Here is a 17,812-nt window from a genome sequence, read left to right as displayed (position 1 = left end):
GTGAAGGTATAAATTTAATATAAATTTATTTCAAATTCATTACATCTTAGATACCTAGAATCTTTTTTATTTTCTTAATCATGGTTTGTACATATATACAAATAAACTGAAAATTTTTAAGTACGTTATTAATCTATGAAAGTGTGCAAAAATGCAAGTTGGACTTTGATCATCTCTACTTCATGCGGCCGTAGTTCGAGGTATCGATAATTCAGTACGAGTGATTGTTAATACATGCATACGTATACATGTATGAACGAAAAGCAGACGATAAATTGGATTCTATGGTAAACTGAGTAGCAGTCAGAGTAGCGTGAGTAGTGGGCAAAATGGTGGCGGACGAGAGGTTGTTTTTCTCGAAAGCTGTCCAACATTTAGCTAGATGTTTAGCAGCAATTAAGCCTACACCATGGGAAAAGGTACGCAACGTCCAATTGAGTTTTGTAAGATAATAAAATGTCTTAGCTGTATTCACGTAAATGGAGAAAAATTTGACATTTGATCGATTAAGATTAGGTTAGGTTTTAAGGAAATGTCAGCTGATGGTCTAATACATATGTCATCTTGTCATAATATATAATTCGAAGGACAACTGATTAATTACCTCATACGTTAATAATATGTATGCAATTATTAATTATGCTTCTATGTAAAAAGCGTTTGTCACGCGTCATAATTCTCTGTTTGTGAAAATATAGTCATGATTGTATAAGCAAGAAATCAGTACACATTTTGTCTCATTAGTTAGAAAGATTTTGTTCAAATCATCTTACATCTTCCTTAAAATCATGCAACCATTAACTCATTTCTTTTCTAGATCTTAAAGTATTGATATAAATTGAGGTTCTAAATAAAAACTTTTTAAACTGACTTTGTAGCAGGAAAATAGAAGAATTTATTTGTTTATACATCGCATTGAATAAAGATTATAGTTTAAAGAAATATTTTATCATTTTTGTATCCTTATACAATATAGTATAAACTTATATATATTAAAAAATATATATACATAGTATAAACTATACAGTTTAGTTTCTAAAGTATATAAACTTTAGTTTCTATTTAGTTTCTGTATCTATATAGTTTAGACTATATGTATTATATGAAGATATAGAAATGATAAAATATTTCTTTAAACTATAATGTTTATAAATAATATATATGTATATATTTAGAGCATAGTTTAAAATCAGAGAGAACATTATTCAAAACTGGTATAATTTATATTTTAGTCTTCAACCTTTTTTTTATGGGTTGAGTTAATTTTTAGACCTATATTCCTTTAATTTAAGTCTAGTCTTATATTCCTTATTATACCTATATTCCTTTAATCTAAGTCTAGTTCTATATTCCTCATTAGACTTATATTCTTTTAATCTAAGTCTGAGAATGAAAATTATTTATTTATATTTTTCATATAATGAATTTCGAATTCTATGTAATTTCAGCTTTAATATCAACATTTTTTTATTAATCTAGGTAATGCAATTGTTTAAATTATGCCCACAAGAGTCTGCTCAGGGAATATATCGATTAGATCAAAGAGGTCAAGATGCAACCATTGCATTGGGAATATATTTTTTGGAGTCGGGTCTACAACATCGGGATAAAATATTGCCTTATCTTTTGCGATTATTACGAGGTCTTCCCAAAGCTGTTTGGTTAGATGAGGTCAGATGTTCACCATCTGAACGTGTTCCTGTTGCTGAACGTTTCAGCTTTTGTTTGAATACATTACTCAGTGATATTGCAGCAAGATGTGAGCCTGCACGTGAAGAAATTATTTCTACTCAAGTAGAAATATTAGCAGTCCTAACGAATCTTATAAGAGGATATAAAGATCAAAATGGCAGTAGAGGCATGCAAGCAAAACGTAGGTATTTTATGTTGTTCTGGTGATGATACTTAGTCCAATACAATTCTAATTACATATTTCTTATTTCTAGTGTCATTATGTAAATGTATAGTTCCAGTTTTGATTGGATTAGCTCGTTCTATGGGTCGCTTTTCATGTACAGATCCACCTCTTCTTTGTCGTATTTTTCCAAAACCAGTATCACCTCTCTCTATACAGAATACAGAGACACATCTAACAACAGATAGAAAACAACATAGCTTTTCAAACTTCAGGCCTATTATTCCTCGATCTTTAAGTGGTAACTTAAATCCCCATCCAGCTATTGATAATGCACCTAGTCTTTTAAGTGGAGACCATGAATATCTTTGTGCTAAACGACCATCATTGCACTCGTATTCATCAGTACCTTATGATCCAGCAACATACTTCTTCAGTAGATATGGATCAAGTTTTAATCAATTCCCTCAAATGCGATGCAATGAAAGTCCTGAAAGGAGAGCTGGAATGCAATTTAATGTGGTGCATTTACAAAGCGTGTTAGCTTTAGCTAAAAAATTACTTACTAAAGAAGTATTAACATTTCTTGATGAAGAAGCTCAACAAGTTAGTCTTATTTTTTCATAATATAATTTTACCATGTTTTATTATTAATTTTTCTAAATTATTAATATTTGGTTTAGATTTATAGTACTGGTCAGATCCAGATATTTCCCTATCGAACTTTCAATGAGACAATGAATTTGGTAATGGTTGCTCTTTTACGAGAATTATTACAAAACCAACGCGATTTGCCCGCTCCTTTCACGAGAGACGTGCAAGAGTTTGTAAAAGGCCTTTTTCTATCTGGACAAACAGAATTGCAATCGCGCCAACATGATGCAAGCGAGCGTGAGGATATGGATACTAATTTCCGAACTGTAAATAGGTTTAAAGTAAACGTAATGGCTAATTCCGCTTGCGTTGATCTCCTAGTGTGGGCAATTGGCGATGAAACTGGTAAGTAGAAATGAAATTTTAACATAAGAACTTTAAATATATTCCCAAATAAATTTCTTTCAATGATTTTATTGTATCCTAATGGAATTACTACTTAAGTTAAAGTCACTCCATTGGTAGGAAATATAGGAAATATATTTATTACGTTATTTTTACAGTGAGAGACCAGTATGATTTGTCCGCGCTATTTGCAGATATCAGTTCGATGCTGATCGGCGAGGGTATTCGAATTTAGTTTATTTTGCATTTCGATTGACTCTCCTATATCTATAACTTTCAATAATTGTTTAACTAACGAATATACCCGATGACCTCGCTGGCCTAATTTTTATTCCACTAAATGCAATTTTCCTACCTCATTCTAACTGTTTGTTTAATTTTAAATGCAAAAATGAACACTGTAGTTTCATTCATAGGTCTCATCATGTTTGTGTATTTACAGCATTGTTATTAGAAGATTAATTTTCATAAAAAATTTCCTTGTTTTCCAGAAGGATTTATTAGTATTAACAATCAGTTATTCAATTCATGAATGACTGTATGCTTATAATTTATTTAAGAATATCCTATTTATACGAATACAACTGTTCACAGGTGCGGATAGTTTATGTGGTCGTTTAGTTGAAAAGATTAATTCCAATCATGGACCAAAATTGGTGCTAGCACATATGCCATTATTAATGGTATGCCTTGAAGGATTGGGAAAGTTAGCACAGAAATTTCCTAACATAGCAAGTACATCTATATATTATCTTCGAGATTTTCTTGTTAACCCATCACCTATACTTCTTAAATTACATCGTCAACAAAACGGAAAAGGTAATTTAAAATTAATATTCTATTACTTTTATAATATCCATTCACGAATAATGTTAACCAGCAAATACCTTTTTTAAAGGGAAAGAAATTCAAGATTCAAAGCAAACTACTTCATCGATACAAACTGCTTTTGAAAAGTTACGAGACGCAGCTATCGGTAATCTTTGCATCGCATTGGAAGCTGCTCACTCTGTAAATCCAGACTGTGTGCCTGCACTAGTAGCCAGTGTTTCAAACAGATTGTTTGCTGCTGACATATGCGATGGGTATATTATATTATTTAATTGGCTAGTTATAATTATGTCCATTTTTTTCTGTGATTTCTGATTTATTTGTTTTAATGTTTTTAGTGATACTGACGAAAGGTCAAATAGCGAATTGATTTCAAAAAACATAGTAATTATGTTGGGACATGTCGCTGTTGCGCTGAAAGATACCCCAAAGACCATGCGTACAATATTCCCATTTTTTCAGCAATTATTTTGTCGTACGCCAAGTGATCTTGATTTTCTAATTGTTGATCAGTTGGGATGCATGATAATTGCAAAATGCGAGTCAAAGGTTGAGTTCAGAGATTAATTAAACTTTTGTAAACTAATTCATAACATTTTTATACATAGTAATAATATAATAAAATTATATTTTTTCCAGATATATGAAGGAATAATGCAAATGTTTTCTATGTCACTGGGTTCTAGTACTGCAACCTATGCTTCAAATGATGATCGTAAGCAGTACTGTCACGTGGCTAAAGCAGTTACAAATGCACTTGCAAATATAGCAGCAAATCTCCAAGGTGAAACAGACTTGGACGATTTGCTGCTTCACTTGCTTGAGCTTTTTGTTCAACTGGGATTAGAGGGAAAACGTGCCAGCGATAAAGTGTCAAGTAATGTTTCTGCAACGGTAATTTAATTAAAAAAATTTTAATCATAAATATGAAATTTATGTTCTTTAATATTAATTGTTAAATTTTATGGTAGAAGGCAGCGAGTAGTGCAGGAAATTTAGGCGTACTCATCCCTGTAATTGCGATATTGGTTCGTCGACTTCCACCAATAAGACATCCACAGAAAAGACTTCTCAAGCTTTTCAAAGATTTTTGGCTTTATTGTGTTGTAATGGGTTTTGCTGGTGATCAAGCGGCGAGATTATGGCCTATAGAATGGCATGAAGGCGTGAAAGAAATTGCAGTGAAATCACCTTATCTTATTTCACAAACCAGTGCTCGTCTTGAAATGAGAGAGTTACAGTATACTTCAGCTGTACGTAACGATAGCGTCTCTCTAAACGAATTGCAAGAATTAAGGAGTCAGATATTAAAAATGAGTACTCGGTGAATATTTTTCATATCTAATTTCTATTCAAGAATTTATTTCAATACATTCTACTTTATTTGTTGTTTTTTTTCCATAGGACCAATGATATATCGCAGTATGTAACAAAATTACAGTTCGCTCAATGCACATACTTATTATCAGTTTATTGGTTAGAAACATTAAGGGTGGCGAATAGCCCAGAACCAAGTCTACAGCCTATTATGGAATATTTATGCGATACTGACTTACAAAAAGATAAGAGCGGTATGTGGCAATGTATATGCTGCGTTGCTGATTCTGTTTTTGTAAAATTCAAAGATGTGATGCAACATAAACCAAAGGACGAAAGACGCGAGAGGGAACTTGAGAGCCATGCTCAATTTCTATTGGTGCATTTTAATCATGTACATAAACAAATTAGACGAATAGCAGATAAGTATCTCAGCGCATTGGTGGACGCATTTCCCCATCTTTTATGGAATTGCAAGGTGCTTTGGAGCATGTTAGATATATTGCAGGTACGTTCTCTTATTCTATATTGATTATATATTGTTTATCTGTATCGAATTATTGTTTTCATAGATTCTATCATTTTCATTACAAATTGATCCAAATGAAGAGACACCACTTTTACGAATACCAGGCACACCATATAGTATTGAACTCATGGATACACTTGAAGCAAGAGAGGTATGTGCATAATTTCTATGTCCATGAATAATTTAAAAATTAAAACTAAATTATGTAATACATACAGATCATTGTGAAAGATTTTACCGCAAGATGTAAAGGCATAGTACAAGAAGCAATGAAATGGGCACCTCAAGCAACTAGATCACACTTGCAGGAATATGTAAACCAGATACCATCTTCTGGATTAAAACATCATTCTGGTTTATGCTTGTCCACAGATTCTGTCCTCGAATTTGTGGATCTTGCTATTCCGTCATCGGCCTTACCAAATGTAAAATTATGGCTTTTGATATCTAATAATTTTTTTAATTTTGTTACGTAGAAATTAAACATATAATTTTTAGACCAATTCATTGGACAAGCGACCACGTTGCCCAAAAGGTGCCAGTTCATGGCTTTTATCAATGATGTCTACGCGATCACGGTATGCTGGAGAAATAGCGGGAATGCTTTCGTTAGCGCAAACCGAATCCTCCACTTCTGAAATATCTTTCGAGGAGAGTAGGAACAAAGTGGTTGATCTGTTAATTGATGCTGTTTGGAGAGCTTGTCGTGCTCAAAACGATGTTGAACATCGTAGTGCTCTTTGGCGTGCTACTGCACTATTAATTTCTATGCCTGGTAATTAAGTCATTCTTTATAGATTACTTATTTATACTTTTCTTTTTTTTTACTTGTAAAATAGTAATTGATTAAGTTAACTTGTAAGACAGTAATTTATATTTATAGGGATACACAGGCGATTGTTGCACACAGTAGCTTCTTCACAAATCGAACTGTTTACTGCAGCAGCCATGACTACAGCAGTTGAATGCTGGCAATGGATACTCACTGTACGACCAGATCTCAAATTACGCTTCTTACAAGAAATGCTTGTCGCATGGCAATACACTGTTGACAAAAGGATGGGTCTGTTTGCACCAGATGAAGAAGAAGTTAGTCCTCTGGCAGTATACGAAGGTTGCAAATTAGGCCCAAATCCGCCACAAGTGAAACCCCATGATATTTGGGTTACATTTATTGTGGAGCTAATCGAAACTGCTAAGTATTGCTGTCAAGAAACAGTTGACATGATTGTTACTTTACTACATCGATCATTGCCTATGACTGTTGGTGCTTTCGGTGAGGAACCTGGCATGAGTCGTCATGTTGCTGCAGTCGGCGTGCGTTTTAAACTACTTTCTTGTGGATTGCTTCTTCTTCAAGGAGATATTTTACCAAGGTATCATAAGAAATATGATACTGCGGCTTAATAAACGAACAATAAAATAACGAATTTTGTTTGTAGGACATTAAGTAAAAATGTGTTGCGAAAACGCGTTTATTGTAACTGTCTAGATTACTTCTGTCGTGAACGTCAAGTACCAACACAAGAGCTAGATCAGCTACGTGATGATTTAGTCACTCTCATACGTTTCTGGCAGGTATGTCAAACTTCATCTGAATGTAAAGATCAATGTAATTTTTAAATACAATTCCTCTTCTTATGTTTTATCTGTTTTAGGTTATGCATAGCGATAAGAAGTATTTAGTAATGACTGGCAATGACGGTGAATTAGAAATGTTAACACCTCAGTCTTGCACAACTGCTGCCTTTGGACCTAGCGAAACAATTGGTTCCCTAAGTACAACTTTCAGTGCAACGAACAATGACTTTTCAAAAACATCGTCAAGCGTGTGGATTAATACAGTTCCGATGTCCACCAGTAGCAATACGCTGGGGAAACGTAGTAATCGTAGCAAACGTGTTATGAATGCAAATGTTTTCGTAAAAGATTACATAAAGAAAAGAAATTTGATTCTGGAACTGTTAGCAGTTGAGATAGAAATGTTACTGGTAAATTCAATATTGCATTATTTCCCAGAATATCGTATGAAATATTCTTCTGATTTTACCATAATACATATGTATATGTTACTGTAGGTTTGGAGAAATCCTGGTGGAAGACAAGAACTTGCACTTCCAGATGAATCGAGTATTGCAGAATGGCGTGCTAAAGGAATGAATGACCGTTGGCGCGAATATACTCGTCTAGCGTGGGAGATTAGTCCTGTTCTTGCTATATTCTTACCAGTTCGGTTGAAGAATTCAGAAGTTATCATTAAGGAAGTGTGTGGACTGGTCCGCCTTAAGCCTGTTCCAGTTATGCACGTTCCAGAAGCTCTACAATATTTAGTTACTACCGATACACTACTTAACGATGTACCTGAGGTAAATCATTGTTTCAATAACATTATTTATCAATTCTGATTAACTAACTTACCTTATTTCAGTTGGTCTACATGTTAACGTGGGAAAGGGTGTCGCCTATTCAAGCGTTGGCATATTTCTCTCGTCAGTTTCCCCATCATCCAATTTCTGCACAATATGCAGTTGAGGTGCTAAGTAGTTATCCAGCAGATGCTGTATTATTTTATATACCACAATTAGTTCAAGCGGTGCGCCATGATACCATGGGATATGTAATAGAATTTATCAAAAAAATTGCTAAACGTTCACAGGTAAAGAATCGCAGCTAGAAACATTTCAATATTTTCAATTGATACTTCTTAAAATGATAGTGTAAAATTTTGTTTTAAATTTATTATACAAATATTTTTTGATTTGTTAATTAAAGATTTCATTATTGATACCATGCAGGTAGTGGCACATCAATTAATCTGGAACATGCAAACGAATATGTTCATGGACGAAGAAAAACAAATAAAGGATCCTGTTCTCTATGACGTATTGGATTCCTTAATAAAAAGTATTGTGGCGTCATTGTCTGGTCCAGCGAAACAGTTTTATGAGAGGCAGTTTGATTTCTTTGAAAAGATTACGAATATTTCCGGCGAAATAAGGCCATATCCGAAAGGTCCTGAACGCAAAGCTGCGTGCTTGAAAGCTTTATCTAAAATCAAAGTACAACCTGGTTGCTACTTACCATCTAATCCTGAAGCTATGGTTATTGATATTGATTATCAAAGTGGAACTCCTATGCAGAGGTAAGTACAATAAAGCCTCCTTTAACCGAACCTCTATTATTCACAAAATTATGGATATTCAATGAAATCACAATACGAGTTCAGTTCAAGACAATAATTTACACTTAAACAATTATTTAACAATAATTTGCTAAAGAATAGCAAACTAGCTATCAGAAAGGTAGGTACTTCAGGTTTGAATCTTTTGGTATTCCGGATAATCGAGGTTCTACTGTAGTATGCTTTAAATTATTTATTTACAATATTTTACCGTGCATTATGATTTACAGTGCCGCGAAAGCACCATTTTTGGCGCGTTTCAAAGTACAAAAGTATGGAATCAATGAATTAGAAAATATAGCATTGGCAGTATCTACTAATGGTAAAGTGAACATTAAAAGAGAGCCAGAAAAAGAAACCTGGCAAGCTGCTATCTTTAAAGTCGGTGACGATGTTAGACAAGACATGTTAGCCCTACAAGTAATCAGTATTTTCAAGAATATATTTCAGAAAGTTGGATTGAATCTATTCTTATTTCCATATAGAGTAGTGGCTACAGCTCCAGGGGTAATTTTACATTATACAATTCACTTTAGTGTTATATGTTTTTATAATATTTTACTTGAAAATGTTAACAAATATTTCATTACAGTGTGGTGTTATAGAATGCGTACCAAACGCGACATCACGCGACCAACTTGGTCGAACCACTGATATCGACATGTATCAGTATTTTATTACTCGTTACGGAGATGAAACGACAAAAGAGTTTCAAAACGTTCGCCGTAATTTTGTGAGATCAATGGCCGCCTACAGTGTTATCACTTATCTTTTACAAATCAAAGATCGCCACAATGGTAATATTATGCTGGACACAGATGGCCACATTATACACATTGATTTTGGATTCATGTTTGAGAGTTCACCAGGGGGTAATTTAGGTTTTGAACCCGATATTAAATTAACTGATGAAATGGTTCTTGTAATGGGGGGCAAAATGGAAGCCGCACCTTTTCGTTGGTTCATGGAATTGTGTGTACAGGCTTTTCTTGCAGTTAGGTAAATATACACAATTATCATTATTATTGATCAATAAGCTAGAAAATAATTACAGAAAAATGTACTTTATGTAATAAATAGAATATATTCGTCTATATCCGCAGTGAGTATTTACAGTAAATTTACTAATAAATTATTTTGTTTTTTCCTACAGGCCTTATCAAGAGGCAATCATTTCTCTGGTTTCTCTTATGCTTGATACTGGGTTACCATGTTTCCGTGGACAAACAATAAAACTTTTAAGAGGCAGATTCGTACCCACAGCTATTGATCGTGAAGCAGCCGCCTTTATGCTCAATGTAATACGTAACAGCTACCTCAATTTCCGTACGAAAACTTATGACATGATACAGTATTATCAGAATCAAATTCCTTATTAAATTTATTATTTAAAAGAAACTTTCACAATTGTTTAATCTACGACTAAGTTCATTGTTTCTGCGAAAGTTGTTGAACAAGTACACTGTGTACTACATTGTTAGATATTGGCTCTATTGAATTTGCCAAACTGTACAAATTCCTCAGTGTCAATGTTACTCTTAGACTCGCATACATTTTATGAAAGCATTGTGCTCTGTATGTATGTATGTAATAATGTATTATAAAATTGAGAATTATTCTGTGCGCCTGCTCATATGCAGGAGACGTGTATATGAAGAACATTCCTCTATTTATTATTTATGCACTGTTGATGATTAAACATTAAATGGGAAAATAACTTTAAAAACTCTGTTTTACTTAAAAACATTTGTAATAATTTTATTTCGTACACAATTGATAGTTAACACTTAATTTATTTATTACATACAATTGCTATATACAACTAGTATTTAATAAATATTTTATTATATTCACTAGTTACCGTAGGGATGAACTTTGCCTGGTGTAATACATTTGACTTCAGCAGATTTTCTAGAACAAATTTTTTTAAACATTACAAAACACATTTAAAAATATTAAAATCTTTTCAGATTGAATGAAACTTTTAATTTCTCTAGGTAACAATTATTCATAAATTTTTAACTTCCAAATCATTTTTTTCTTACTTTTGAATTATTCCTTTATATTAATACAGTTTCTTTTATTTTCTAAAGATACATAGACAAAGTATTGAACAAACACTAAATTATTACACTTAAGAACAAAGAAATAAGAGAATAAATATATAATTACCCTGCTTCTATTTGTTTTTGAGGAAGTACTTCGATAGGTGGCTGAACAAGACGTCTGGCATCGCGTGTATAATAATATACTTTTGATGTTTTATGGTATGGTCCACCAGGTATAGAAGGAGGTGGTTGTGTACGTGCAGCAAGAGCATCCGCAAATCTTAATCCTTCTACAATTGGTTTCTAGAATGTTCATAAATTTTTCTAATAATCTACATTTTGTCAATAAACTAATAAAATTATCATACATATTAAATTAATAAGTATAGTGTCAGCCGAAATAGAGCAAATATAAAAATATCTGTCTAGAGGTACCCATTCATGATAAGGCACACAAGACCTCTTATAAGATTTTATTGGTGCCGTATAGCTGAAATATTTTTAAGCTCTTGTGGTTGAACAGTCGTTTGTGTATCGTAAAATTTATGTGAGTAAAAAGCTCCATTTTGTTATCTGTATTAACCTAATTAAGATTTTAAATGTACATATATCACCTTTCTAGATTTAACAATCTTACTGTGTGTAGCAAGATTGTTTTATGTAATCTTAACCACGATTTCAAACTCTTTACATCAATTATTGTTATAATCTTCTCTTGCCCTGACATGCGACACCTATTATTTGTAGTATTTCACTATATTTACACCAGTATTTATACAGTTGGTCAGAAAAGTATCCAACCACCCTAATACAATAATAGACCTTCGTTGCAAATAACGTTTTAAAGTCATCTCTAAATATATATTAAAGGTTTGTTAAAACTGCATTTTAAATTATTTTCCTCTTTATTAATATACACTTTCGTACAACACTTACTAAACAATTAACGTAGCTGTATAACTGGATATTTTTATGACTACCTGTATATATATGTACTGGCAGACACTATACTACATAACCAACAAACTGTTACAAGTATAATCTTAAATGAACAAAATTCAATTCCATTAAACAGTTTTCGTTAATGACACAACGTACAATCGTTGGGTAAAAAACATTTTCAATAAAGAGCACAACTAATAATAAAACATTACGTAATTTCTAGAAAAATGAACACCAACGTAAGTATAAAAAGTAGAATATAATTCACTTACACCTCTACAAAAATCCCGAAACGCTTTCACTATCGGAGACACTTGTCGACGTTCTACACCTCTTGGCATATTTATTATTTATTGAAGTATTTCACGGTAAACAAATTGCTCTCATACGTATCACGTATTACCCACAGCTATTCGGGTTTAGCTCGAATGTGTCACTGTTGTTATTGTATACATATATGTCTGTAGTACTACGCACTCTCGAAATTCGATAATCGATTCTCATCACTAACAATTTTTAACAATCAATATATTAGAGTACTAATCATTGACCATAGTTATGGTTAACTCTAGTAGTTGACCGTGTCATAGTCAATTATAATTATTGTGAATTTTAGACTATGCAAACTGTACATAATTTTTAAGTTGCCAACTATTTTATACACATATAGATAACTTCATTGCATATAGATTTGGTTTCTAGCGCCAATTTTGGAAGAATGGTGTCGAGTGTGATGTGATAGTGATCAATATTTTAATTAATATTAGTTTGTATAGTTGTTACTTTATACAGTTTGCTATGTTAAAATACAAGAGTGGATTGAACGCAGTAATTCAAATAAAATAGTTCTTAAAGTTGAAATGTATGTTTAATTTACACTTTCTTCATTTAATTACAACTCAATGGTTTGATGTATTTCTGCCCTTTTTTATTTTGTGTTAACTATTTGAAACAACTTCAAGTACTTCAAAAAAACTTTTGGTTAGAAAGACGCTTTTCAACAGTTATACAGGTTTTTCGGTGCTTTTTTTTCTGGTTAATAAATCTGAAAACGCTTGTACATTATATTGAAGATGAAAATATGGTACCCAAAGAATTAAGCACTCAAGAGGATAGAGAATTTTTAAAGTTCTAAGAAATAAAGGGATAATGACATGCTAAAGAAGAAGTTCAGCTATTTGCTTTGAAGAAAAATCAACTGTTTTTCGAGTCATAACTGAAAAACGAAGAGTCATGTTGAAATTCATCATTATTAATACTTGAAAAATATTAAAATTAGATTTGAATTTTTAGCTATAGTCGGTTTCTTGGATTGCAAATATTCATAAATTATAGTGAACCGCCTGAAATTGAATCTCGATTTCGTGCGTCGATAGTCCATCGATTACGACTGCATATATAAGATGCTGTATGTATATATGTATACATACATACATATGCTACGCCGCTACGCCATTTCTCTTTAAGTCAAGTGAATAGTAAGGTCGTCATTTTATCGGTTGAAGCGTGTATTACGCGATACGTCAACTTATTTGCACTCGTGATTCAGCAAAACGATAATTACATTTCGTAACTTCACGACAGTTATCGCAGAAACACTTCATTCTACCAACGATTGCTGTTTCGTTCAATCGAGAAATTTTCCAAAATGGTTAAAGCCGTGTGCGTTCTTCAAGGAGATGCTAAAGGCACTCTGTTCTTCGAACAACCGGTAAGTAATTGTTCAAGAATATTCGGCGTCATAAATACATTAAAAACAGAAATATCCTTATGTCATGTTACATCTATTTTTAATGTTTCAATTATTATATAGGATAATGCTAATGCCGTGAAGGTCACGGGTCAAGTATCCGGCTTGCAAAAAGGATTGCATGGTTTTCATATTCACGAATTTGGAGACAATACTAATGGTACGTTATATTTGTAGCATATAAAATTATCCGAATTTTTTCAGTATAATTAGTAACAATTTTCAAACAAGTTTGAATAGGTCAGAGAATTTGAAGAAACTTGTAAAGGAGAATTTAGAGGTCAACAGATAATAATACGTTAATTTTTTTTGTATAATAAAAAAGTAAAATTTGAAAGATTGCTAATACATTCATACATTGAATATATTAATTTAAAATGATATATTTAATGCTTATTTAGTTTTTAGTCCAAAAGTTTGATTAAAAATTAACCTTTAGGGATTGTATACATGTTCATATGATACTAATAAACCTGGGCTTATTCATTTAGTACAAAAAATTTAATACATTAGTGTGTATTGTTATAAATACAATGTAATATATTAAAATGAATGGATTAGTTCTATAATCTAGTTTATTATAACATACATTTGTGGTAACATTGACACATACATATTCACAAGGTGACCGGTGTAACTGAAAATCCTCAGAGAATTGACAGCATTTATTGTAAATGCTATTAGCATTGTAAGTGTCGCCAACACTTATTAGAGGGTTTCCAATTTAATTGAGTTATCTGATTTTCATTCAAACACGTGATGATCAGTTTAATTGGATAACTATTAATTAATTTCATAAGCGATAACAAAAAAGGATAACTAATGTTAATGATAACTATTGTTATTTACAATTGCTATTAAGAGATTTATATCATCAGTTGACTTGTCACTGATATAATGAAGTCAAAGTTGAAGAATTGACAGAACGACCGATCACATTTTTTACATTTGTTGTGGCATTCTGATTTTAATAATAAACACTGTACTGTAGCTATCATTTATTGTATCATTATTCATTACAGCATACCTTAATGTATTTTATTGGTTTTATATTTTTTATAGGTTGTACAAGTGCCGGTGCGCACTTCAATCCATTAGCAAAAGAACATGGTGGACCAGACTCTGATGTGCGTCATGTTGGAGACTTAGGAAATATCGAAGCAGGTGCTGATGGCATAGCCAATGTTAACATCTGCGATAAAATTATTCAGCTTCAAGGGCCACACAGCATAATTGGCAGAACTCTTGTGGTAAGAGACCATAACACTTTTTATATAATTCTTTTGTATAAACCATATTCAATATTCATTTGATATTCATGCTACAAAACCTTTTTCTTATTTATAATAATAGGTTCATGCTGACCCAGATGATCTTGGCAAGGGTGGTCATGAGTTATCAAAAACTACAGGAAACGCAGGTGCTCGTCTTGCATGTGGTGTTGTTGGCATTGCAAAAGCCTAAATAATAAACATTATTCTAATATGATACTGAAAAGTATAAACCTATTAGAACTGTAACATTGCGACTGTTATAACTGTTATAAGTTCAAATATCATTCCTAATTTTGTGTAATAGGAATATACTATGTATCTTATGATGTTTGGTACACTGATGTTGAATCTTCAATAAACTAAATACTGTGGTATATTTATAAATCAATTATGTAATATTATTGCAGGAGTTCTTTTATATGTACAGTAATCTATTACTGATAATTGTGTCAATATATATATTGACTTATCAACTTATATATAATTGATGAAATTAGAAAAAGTTACTACAATTAAGAAAAACTATAATTCGACATGCTCAATCTTTTTAAAAGAATTTACTTTATTGTAAATTATATTATGTAAATGGTGAATGCAGATTAAAAATCTGTTGAATGCGGGAGCATTCAAATTGCAGCGCTGACAGTCCATTAGTTATTTCTGAATGGTTTTTGCAGCATAGTTTCGTTGCACTTCCATGACGTCGCTTTCACAGCACTGGCAGTAAGTAATAGAGTAATAACAGAATGCAGTCCCCGTATACTCGTCTGTGGCGAAACGAAAAATGCGCAGTTGGTAAAGTATTAAATAATTTTTATCTAGTAGATTGCTAAGAAATAACATAATTATAGATTGTAGAATAAATATTAAGGTATTTGAGAAATTTATGCACTGCATTAGAAAGATATATTTTTCAAGAATTTGATTTCATTCAAAAAATTGCTTTTGTTATGTTATATTACATACCTACATAATTGAATACTTCCACATATTTGAAAAAATTCTAATACTAAGAAAATATCACAATACATATAAAAAACTGTACAAAGTTTTAACATTTTATCTCAGTAACAGAATACAAGAAAACATTGAGAGATATTTGTAACGTAGGCACCTAAATAATATATTATATTAATTCTTGCCTAGTCAATGACAAGAGGCGAATTTAGGTATAGTCTAAATAGGCTACAGCCCAGAGCAGCTGTTTTTGCGGAAAGATTTCGGACGGTCATTATCAACTTCAAAGCGCATAAAAAATTATTTAGAGAGCATTACTAAAGCATTAAATGCATTGGCATTACTAAATACAATATATAGGATATTCGACAACAGTAAGAAATTATAGTGTAAGAAATTATAAGAGGTAATTTTATATGTCAAGATAGAACGAAATTGCGTTTGGGGCTGTATTTCAGAGTTATTAATAATTGCTAAAATGTCTTAAGTTTGCGTGAAATGTGTCTGATTTGAAACTTATTCTACTGTCAACGTGCAGTAGCTAAGTCAGATACAAAGAAATAAGTATGTACAATAAATCCCAAGTTAGGCACTCAGAAATCAGTAGAAATGGTTCCAGGCCAGGCACACCAAAGTTACTAGAATAAATTCGAAGTCAGATACATTTTACAGCAATTTTAGGCGTTTTCTCAGTAATTAATAATTCTAAAGCAAGGCCTCAGACGCATTTCCATTATTTTTGATTTTCTTCTTATTTTAGTAGAAAGAATCAGTTTTTAAAACTTCTGACACCCATCGTTGAACATCCTGTAAAATACTGAGTTTTAAATTATATTGATATTATTTAATCAATAAATTTGCAGAATTTATGCATAATCTTAAAAAGATTTAAAGTAATAAATATTAAAAAATTTGTACTAGTATTTTAAGTGCTTATGATGTTTTTTTCCGTATCATTTTCTTTCATTGCGGAATGACAAAAATACAATAGCCTAGAACGATAAAAAGTTAAACCCGTCTTTGCCAATATTAAGTCATTTTTTACTCCGCGTTTTAACACTGGCTGCGTGGTGTAGCAATTTTAAGTAATCAGCTTTCCAAGAGTTAATGAAGCTTTAGAAAAATGTCTTGTACATATACTTGAATTTCTAATATGTAATTATTAAGTACATACTTTCAAGTTACACTACAGGTACATCAAAACCGATATTTTAATTTACTACTCTTTTCAAATTAGTATTTAGTGTGTTGCCAATTCAGGTGTATTGTCAAATTTAATTTAATAATCGATTGGTACATGAAGTACTTCATTTCATAATTAAAATGTTTATACACATTTAAATATATTGTACTTTGTATTTCATGAAGACGTTGTCGATAAAATGTGGATTCGCTTTGTGTTTGCGGTCTTGTCAGAATTTTTCTCAGAACCGTTTTGCACCGTGCTTTTATTTTCTCGCAAACGCAAATCATGGTATGCCGCACATTGTTATGCGTGCCACATATACCGAGCGGTGCTTTCTTTCGTTCAACGTGAGACTTTCCATCATCAAATTTCAGGCTGTTCCCTTACTTCTTCTTTACGTTCGATCTAAAAGGAACGATAAATGTTTGTTGGAATCTCCGCCGGCTTCGTTTAACCGCGGTTGTCGATGAGTAATTTCGATTGGTGCTCGCCCAGGGTTTCGGCGGCAAATCTTTGTAGTTGAAAATACATTCTGGAGTACACGAAGTCAGTTTATACGTATCGACCAATAAAAACATTCAAATTCAGAGAAGGCCTATTTTTTAAAGATTACTGCGTTCAAAATTTTTGTCACGATTTTTTTCACATGGTTTCAACTAGAGATAAACATGTATTCTTTATTTCAGCTTTTTGTGATAAATCAGTTAGGTACTTTTTGTCATATTTTATTAAATAGATGTTAGTATGTACGATAAATGAATAGTCGTTTCAATTTTTGTAATTGAATTGGTGTTGCAAAATTCATATTATTCTAGAGATTAAACCTTCATCAGCTGTCTCAGTATTTTAAGGCACAGGCTTTGTTACTCTCTTGAAGTTTTCTGTGGGAACTAGAAAGAAAGTAAAAGAAACGGTCTAATATTTGCAAACGTAAACTATTAAA

At 32.1% G+C, this 17,812-nt stretch overlaps 3 protein-coding genes across 4 annotated transcripts; 2 read left to right on the top strand and 1 right to left on the bottom strand.

Annotated features, from left to right (window-relative positions):
• Window positions 1–298: 298 nt before the first annotated feature.
• Pi4kiiialpha (phosphatidylinositol 4-kinase III alpha) lies at window positions 299–10,438 on the top strand. Of its 2 annotated transcripts, XM_076375630.1 has the most exons (23): window positions 299–419; window positions 1,480–1,873; window positions 1,947–2,461; window positions 2,539–2,854; window positions 3,013–3,075; window positions 3,449–3,673; window positions 3,753–3,939; window positions 4,024–4,234; window positions 4,325–4,579; window positions 4,657–5,009; window positions 5,090–5,510; window positions 5,575–5,682; window positions 5,750–5,956; window positions 6,030–6,306; window positions 6,415–6,907; window positions 6,974–7,109; window positions 7,190–7,522; window positions 7,610–7,897; window positions 7,960–8,187; window positions 8,327–8,673; window positions 8,943–9,219; window positions 9,305–9,711; window positions 9,866–10,438. In XM_076375630.1, exons 1-23 carry the CDS (start codon window positions 330–332, stop codon window positions 10,089–10,091), a joined length of 6,357 nt encoding a protein of 2,118 aa, XP_076231745.1. In that variant the 5' UTR covers window positions 299–329; the 3' UTR covers window positions 10,092–10,438. The 2 variants fall into 2 exon arrangements, with proteins under 2 accessions (XP_076231745.1, XP_076231746.1); XM_076375631.1 differs by lacking the exon at window positions 3,013–3,075.
• Window positions 10,439–10,443: 5 nt separating this feature from the next.
• On the bottom strand, window positions 10,444–12,193 carry LOC143177597 (NADH dehydrogenase [ubiquinone] 1 alpha subcomplex subunit 7). Its single transcript, XM_076375634.1, has 3 exons — window positions 11,975–12,193; window positions 10,885–11,063; window positions 10,444–10,623 (listed from the first exon to the last, which is right to left on the bottom strand). The coding sequence occupies exons 1-3, from the start codon at window positions 12,041–12,043 to the stop codon at window positions 10,566–10,568; spliced, it is 306 nt and encodes a 101-aa protein (XP_076231749.1). The 5' UTR covers window positions 12,044–12,193; the 3' UTR covers window positions 10,444–10,565.
• A 972-nt stretch (window positions 12,194–13,165) lies between these two features.
• On the top strand, window positions 13,166–15,114 carry Sod1 (superoxide dismutase 1). Its single transcript, XM_076375633.1, has 4 exons — window positions 13,166–13,413; window positions 13,516–13,612; window positions 14,515–14,702; window positions 14,806–15,114. Exons 1-4 carry the CDS (start codon window positions 13,351–13,353, stop codon window positions 14,914–14,916), a joined length of 459 nt encoding a protein of 152 aa, XP_076231748.1. The 5' UTR covers window positions 13,166–13,350; the 3' UTR covers window positions 14,917–15,114.
• Window positions 15,115–17,812: the final 2,698 nt, after the last annotated feature.

Source organism: Calliopsis andreniformis, chromosome 3 (genome assembly GCF_051401765.1).
Source record: "Calliopsis andreniformis isolate RMS-2024a chromosome 3, iyCalAndr_principal, whole genome shotgun sequence".
Lineage (NCBI taxonomy): Eukaryota > Metazoa > Arthropoda > Insecta > Hymenoptera > Andrenidae > Calliopsis > Calliopsis andreniformis.
The sequence above is the reverse complement of the archived record's forward strand: the minus strand, read 5'-3'. Positions and strand labels throughout refer to the sequence as shown.